This window comes from Perissodus microlepis, chromosome 16 (assembly GCF_051167445.1).
Source record: "Perissodus microlepis isolate ML-2025 ecotype Zambia chromosome 16, ASM5116744v1, whole genome shotgun sequence".
NCBI lineage: Eukaryota > Metazoa > Chordata > Actinopteri > Cichliformes > Cichlidae > Perissodus > Perissodus microlepis.
Window position 1 is genome coordinate 30,761,764 of NC_140476.1, and position 6,998 is coordinate 30,768,761.

The following is a 6,998-nucleotide window of genomic DNA, read 5'->3' on the forward strand; positions in this document are numbered from 1 at the left end:
AGATCGATGTGATATGATCAAATCATAGTACTGTGCAAGCTGAGATATTTTTCTAGGAAAATGGGGAAAAGGTGCAGTGATTCTTTTGAAACATGCGCAAACATACACAGAAATACGGTATATAATATTGGTATACAGTATATACCGATATTTGGTATGACCACCTTTATTTTCAACACAGCCTTAAGTTTCTTTGGCAAGCTTTCATGAAATTTACTTAATTAGTGCTCAGGAATTGTTCTCCAGAGTTCTTGAAGGACAATCAAAGCTCTTCTTTGGATGTTGGCTGTCTTTTGCTCTGTTCTCTGTCAAGTCAGTCCCACAGTGCTTTAATGATGTTGAGGTCCAGGCTCTGGGGAGGCCAATCCATGACTGTTTCAAACATTTTTTATACTTTCTATGCTTATTAGCGTACACCACTTTATTGATGTAGAAGGTATTTTTGCTTATTTACTCTGTGCTTAAAAACAGAATCATAAAGTAACAGACCTCGAGCACAATCTTCTTTATTGGCCTGTACTGCACAGAAAACCAACTCTGCCATGTCCATGTAGTACAGATAACAACAATAGTGAGCTGCCTTTGTAGAGACACCTGCCAATGAAAAAGCTTAAACCCCACCATGACAATCATAATGTACTGTCCTAAAACAGGTATATAAAAACACCAAACACACAAAAAGTCCTAAACTAATGACTCAGGAAGCTAGGGTGAATCAGAAAGAAACTTACTGCTAACATAAAAGTTTTTGTGTGGTATAAAAGTAACACTGGTGGTCTTAAAGAGTTACTGCCATGCATTTTTTGATACTTTTAGACAGGCTAGCTGTTTATTGTACCAGTTATGCTAAGCTAAGCTAAAGGGCTGCACTAAAGGGCAAATATGAAAGCTATCAATGTTAATTACTAATATAAGAACTACTTATATTAGTAATTAATTAATATAAGAAATACTTTAATTTCCCAAAATGCTGAACTATTTGTAAGCCACATGCTTTAAACAGCCTGTTGTTTAGCCTCTAGCTTATTTATGATACATTTTTTAACGGTTTATCCCTCAATGTGTTTGACTTTTATTAGTAGTAACCAATTAGGAGTCTCCACAGTAGCATTTTCAGATGCATGCCTGCCCCTCTGTGCACTCGTGTGTGGGTGTTTTTTCCCCTCTCTGCCTGGTTTGGGATTTGCTGGTCGGTGACATGCCTCCCTCCGCCTGGCTCCTTATAGCCCCGCGGAGGTAGGAATCCCGGACGAGTGGTACGGACATCGCCGACGGAGACCGCAAACACGGAGCGGAGCGTTCCCCTTTAAACACGGTCTTATGACTACAGACCGCTTCAGACTGAACCAGAGGCTGACAGCCGAGAGCAGAAGAGGGGTTACTCTACTGACAGGAAGCCGGGGGACAGTGACTGACGGCAGGGGACAGACAGGACACAGGTCCGCTCCAGAGGCTGAATGGTCTGTGTCCAGTCAGAGAACAGTTGAACGGAAACTACCTCGCCTGTCCGCAGGTACGATACACAGCTGCACCGATTGTTATCATCACAACAGAAAATTATCATGTTAAATGCATTGAGCCATCCAAAAGTGTACCTTAAAAATGCAGCACTGACATATTTTACCTTTACCTCTTAGAGAAAGATGCATTTCAACACCTTGATCTCCAAATAAAAGGAATGTCCTAAATTTAAAATCTTACTTTTTATTTGAGAGAAATCTGCAGTATTAATCCTACATTAACTAAACAGGGTTTCGTTATTATTTGTAGTCATGTATTGACATGTGAAAATCATTTTATTGTGGCAGCTTGCCAGAAACAGCTTTTCACTCAGGATAGGCCAAATCTGCTTACCCTTATATGGAGAAAGTACTACACTGAGCATCATGAAAAGGTAATATGGTCATTAAAGCTTCCCTTTTTGAGTGGTGCAGGTCTGCTTTGCTGTATGCCAGCTCGTTGTAGGCTCCCACATTTGATAACTGAGTGATCCACAAGCAGGATGCAGGAATCCCAGCGGATCCACCTGTCTGGGATGGATAGAGTGGTTAAAATGTGTCCCACTCATTCCTATAAAACATAAAACCCTTAAATACTTGCATGTTGCTTGATTTCATTGCTGCATTGGAGGGTTTTTTTATTCTTTTTTTTTTTTCATCTTCCAGAATTTTGTGTTTTTGTCCGCGTGTCGCACCCTGTGGACACATCCTCTCGTCCAGCACTGAGGAGATGTGTCGGCTGCCAGTGGCCTCACTCATCATTTGCTTCTGGTTGGTGGAGAGAAGCTACTGCAACAACAGCCTTCAGGACAGCATGAGGGAGCTGCACACCAGGTTCGCCATCAGCCTCTACCAGACTCTCACAGAGACGGAGAACAACTCCAACTTGATCGTGTCGCCAGTTAGCGTCTCCTTGTCTCTCGCGCTCCTGCAGCTTGGCGCCAGGGGCAACACACTTGCTCAGCTGGAAGGAACACTGGGCTACAATGTGAATGGTAGGTTTCTGATATTTCCTCTTTTAACATTTTTAAATATATATGTAAGTTTTTATCCAGGTGGCATTAGAGGCTCCTTATGCTGTGTGAAAGAGGCTGAAAGAGGGTGGCCCTCAGTGCTGTTGGTACCAGGTGGTGTGGAGCAGTGCTCCTGCTGCTGTTCGCCCTGCAGAGCATAGTGGTGTCTGGAGCCATAATACCTGCCTCTACACCAACTCTAATCTCATTAACGACTTCTTCAGCTCGGCCTTTGGGTCAAGAGGTTAGGTGTTTAATTTACAAACAAAATGAAAATTACACCTGGGGATTTATCTCCAAGATACCACCTCTTCCTAGTGATGACTTTAGGCTCTAATTTAGCTTCTATCATGAAATAAAAAGGATTTCCACGACACCGAAAGACATGGTCATCAAAGAATCCTGAATTGAAATCAGTGGGAGAATTCAAGGCAAAGATAGCTGTAGATATAATCCCCAGAGGTGTGATTCTATACATGCATATCTTTATGCCATTGTGACCACTGCAGTAAAAGCTTGAATAATAGGTGCACAAATAAGGTGCTCGAATTGCAAGACGTGTTTCCAGAAGGGTTTCTTTTCAGAGCATGCACTGAAAAGCGGTGTTTGACTTGTGTATAGATCATTTTAACTAACTAACTAACTCATCTGACTGTAGTTGACAACAGCTGGGTAGAAAAAACATCTGTGTCTTCCTTTTCTGCAGGTGCCCACGTACAAGACTTCCTGTCGCACTCCCAGGCCAACATGAACAACAACAGCCAGGGGATGTGGCTGCAGCAGACCTGCACATTATTCATCCAGAGTGGTGTCCAGCTCCTGCCTGGGTTCACACAGCTTGCATCAGAGTGGGCCAACACCAGCGTGGTCCGAGCCAACTTCAGCCAGCCCAATCAAACCCACAGCCAACCGGAGCGAGCGGGACACCAGCAAGGTAACCCAGACAGAGCTCCCACTAACTTTTACTCTTATGCTGACACAGATTAGGGTGGCATGGATCCTGCAGTAAAATAAACATTGATGTGGAGATTTTCAGAGTGCTTTGGTTTAATGCACATCCTGTGCATTCCTGTTTGTGAAAGCACACTTAGCTCAAGTCCTCTCACACTGACCACACAACAGCAAACTAAAACTCGACTTCACTGAGATGATGACAATCCTTTTCTGCTGGGCAACGGCTTCCTAGTATGTTGGCAATAAAAACATAAGAGAGATATTATTTTAGCTTGTGGCGTTCCTCTGCCCCCTGGTGTTAGAAAATATATTAAAGCAGTTTTAATTCCAATTTTCAAAGCAGAGGTTTCTTTGGAACCCTTATGAGAAAAAACATGAATTTCTAACCCATTTTCAAACATTTCTACAGATTGTGTTATCTGCTACATGGCCTGTAGGTCAGGTGGTCTGTACATTGACTTTCCGTTGTGCGTTTCAGATGAGTCATGGCATCTACTGGCAGGAAGCGTCAGCGGTGAGCTGTCAGGCTCGGGCGAAGCCCAAGCAGAGGCTCTGTGGTGGGGACACCGGCCGCAGGTGGCCCTGGTCAACACAGTGGCCTTCAAGGGCGTCTGGCAGAAGCAGTTCATGTTCACCAACACCCAGAATCTGCCGTTTGTGCTCTCAGATGGGAATGTGATCAAGGTGCCCATGATGTATCAGGCCGCAGAGGTTAGCTTTGGTAAGAGGCGATGTTTCATTGACACTTACAGGCTTCAGATCCCACCCACTCTCTTATCTACCCACCCTGTTTCCAGGTGCAGATGCATTTAAAAGCTAAACCTTAATGAGAGGTGCTAATATATCAATGTTTTGTTTACAACTGGTTCCCATGTGGTCTGCTGATAGAAATTTGAAAAAGTGCTGTTGCTGCTATAATTATAATTGTATCTAAGACAAAACACCACTGCAGTTTGGTGAAACTCATCTTAAAAGTCCCCTCAGGAGTTTACTGATGACCAAACTTCTTTTAACATTTGGAACTCTTAAATTATTTAGGTTGGCATTGCAGTCCCAATCATCACTTGGATTGCTTGTTTCATGCTTTGCCCCGTATCTGTTTTCATGAGAACCTTTTGCATCGTGCACTTTAAAGGAAGTGAAGAACTTTGAACCATTTCTTCATCATCAATCATTTGCTGTCATTGCACTCAACCCGTCAGATTTGATATTATTAATAAAAGCTTTAGTTAAAAAATAAAAGGGTTTATTTCTATGTATGTGTATGTTTACAATATTATAAGCTTACATAAATACAGGTTTGTAGACCCAGCACAGCAGCCACAAGAAGGAGCTAAACAAAGCATGTAATGACCAAAAGATCTGATGGAAACTGTAAATAAAACACTTGAACTTGTTCACCTCTCTGGCAGGTCAATTCAGGACAGCGTCAGAACAGCGCTACACTGTGTTGCAGCTGCCGTACCTGGGCCGCTCCCTGAGTCTGCAGGTGGTCCTTCCCAGTGAGAGGAAGACTCCGCTGTCCTCCCTCGAGGCCCAGCTCACTGCACGCCAGCTGGCATCCTGGGACGGCGGCCTGCGGAGAACCAAAATGGACATCTTCCTGCCGAGGTGCAGCAGATTACAGACTTTTGTGCTTGAAAACCATCTTTAGGTTTCGTTTAGAAAAAACGAGAAATAAAACAGCAAATTACATAGTCTCCGTCTGGTATTTGCAGATTTAAAATGCAGAACAAATTCAACCTGAGGTCGGTGCTCCCTGCTCTGGGCGTCAGTGATGCCTTTAACCCGACAGCAGCTGACTTCACTGGAATATCAGGTCAGCTTGTACGTTCAAAATACCTGTTTCAAAAGCTTTTTTGTATGTTTCATGCAAACGGCTGCTCAATATTTTTTACTCCCTGCAGCAGAGGAGGGTCTTTATGTGTCTGATGCCTTCCATGAAGTAAGAATAGAAGTCACAGAGGATGGAACAAAGGCAGCTGCTGCTACCGGTGAGTAATGTCTGTTACAATAGTGGAACAGAAATGAGTGCTTATCATATAAGGTTGTTAAAATGCACTCTTTACTCACACAGCTATGGTGCTACTCAAAAGATCCCGCGCTCCTGTTTTCAAGGCGGACCGACCCTTCTTATTTCTGCTTCGACACATTAAAACAGGTATTTATCCCTTTTTTTTGCACATTTGAGCAAAACACAAAAAACTGGCACAGTATTGCAAATCAGATTTGTACTGTCTGACGTAATCTCCAACAAAAGCACTATTTACTTATGCTTGAGTAACGTTTTCTTATATACAAGTATGGTAGACGAAACAAAAGCCGTCCACTGGGGCCAGAACATGGAGACTGTGGTTGGCTTTGCAGTGGGAAAATTGCAGATAATTTATTAATCGTAAAGAAGTAAAATACTTCTGTGTATATGTGGAGGCAGCTGAAATCACCCTGTTTTTTAGAGATCTATTTGTCTGAAACACCATAGTTGTAAATGGACTGATACTTTTATAGCTCTTTTCTACAGTAACTGCACTCAAAGTGCTCTTTACTTCAAGCCTCATCCACCCAGTCGTACAAGCACTTCTTTCTATACCAGCTGGGGAATTGATCCGTGACCTTCCAATTGGTAGACTAGCGCATGAAGCACAACTGCTCACAAAGCTTGCAGCACCTGGTATTCCCAGTTAGTTCCAGTCCAAGTACGAACCCTGCTTAGCTTCTGAGATCAAACAAAATTGGGCTGGTATGACTGTAAGCTATACCAACTCGTGCTTATTTACAGTATGCATATTGTGGATTTTGCATTAGTTCAGGATGCAGTGGCGTTACTGGTCCAGCTCCCTTGAGATCAGACTGGAACATGTAGCCAAAGGGAATTCAAGAGTTTGACATGAAGCGTCAAGGGACGAAAAGACCAATCACTGTGTTGGTGGCAGCAGTTACTTTGTGACATGATCACATAAACTGAGTGTCATGAATATGGATAAAGATATGAAATTACAGCAATAGTTTTTGCAGGGTACCTCTGTTTATCTGAGGCCAGTCTTGCTCTCTGCATGATTTTCCATACAATCGTGAAGGATTTGAATATATTGATATGGCCACCTCTAGTGGTGATGTCAAAAAACACACTAAGTTGATCTACAAAGACTGCATCAGTGCAATTTCTCCCTATATCTCTTTAATTATAATTATTATTGCTTAACTAGCATTCCACATGATCCTTTAATGCAAAATATTTATTTGCTTTCCAATTCAGGATCCATCCTCTTCATGGGCCGAGTAATGAACCCAGCAGACCAAGCATCCTGAAACCGTCCAACCTAAACGCCACTCACATTCACCTCTACAGCAGCCCATTTCACTACTGGTATTTATTTGTGGACCAAATGGAGGCTCCACAGACACGTCAGGAAGAGGGACATTATTTTTGTACATATTTGTAAATAAAATTTTAATATGTTTTTACACTTTCGGTGTTTCGATCCTCTTTCCATTTGATGCGACATTACCGAAACGGCCAACGTGCGTAAAT

The 6,998-nt window shown here is 42.6% G+C and overlaps 1 protein-coding gene across 1 annotated transcript; it reads left to right on the forward strand.

Annotated features, from left to right (window-relative positions):
• The first annotated feature begins 1,059 nt into the window (after positions 1-1,059).
• Positions 1,060-6,988, forward strand: serpine3 (serpin peptidase inhibitor, clade E (nexin, plasminogen activator inhibitor type 1), member 3). The gene is made up of 9 exons (XM_084907955.1): positions 1,060-1,513; positions 2,166-2,494; positions 3,219-3,446; positions 3,945-4,187; positions 4,879-5,077; positions 5,185-5,285; positions 5,374-5,460; positions 5,544-5,627; positions 6,723-6,988. Exons 2-9 carry the CDS (start codon positions 2,230-2,232, stop codon positions 6,773-6,775), a joined length of 1,260 nt encoding a protein of 419 aa, XP_084764081.1. The 5' UTR covers positions 1,060-1,513; positions 2,166-2,229; the 3' UTR covers positions 6,776-6,988.
• The last annotated feature ends 10 nt before the right edge of the window (positions 6,989-6,998 follow it).

Excerpts from the sequence above, each read along its gene's own strand:
- serpine3 (XM_084907955.1), top strand. The coding sequence starts at position 2,230 with ATGTGTCGGCTGCCAGTGGCCTCACTCATCATTTGCTTCTGGTTGGTG. Across the intron at positions 5,461-5,543 it reads AAAGGCAGCTGCTGCTACCG|CTATGGTGCTACTCAAAAGA; the intron begins GTGAGTAATGTC and ends TTACTCACACAG. Across the intron at positions 5,628-6,722 it reads GCTTCGACACATTAAAACAG|GATCCATCCTCTTCATGGGC; the intron begins GTATTTATCCCT and ends TTTCCAATTCAG.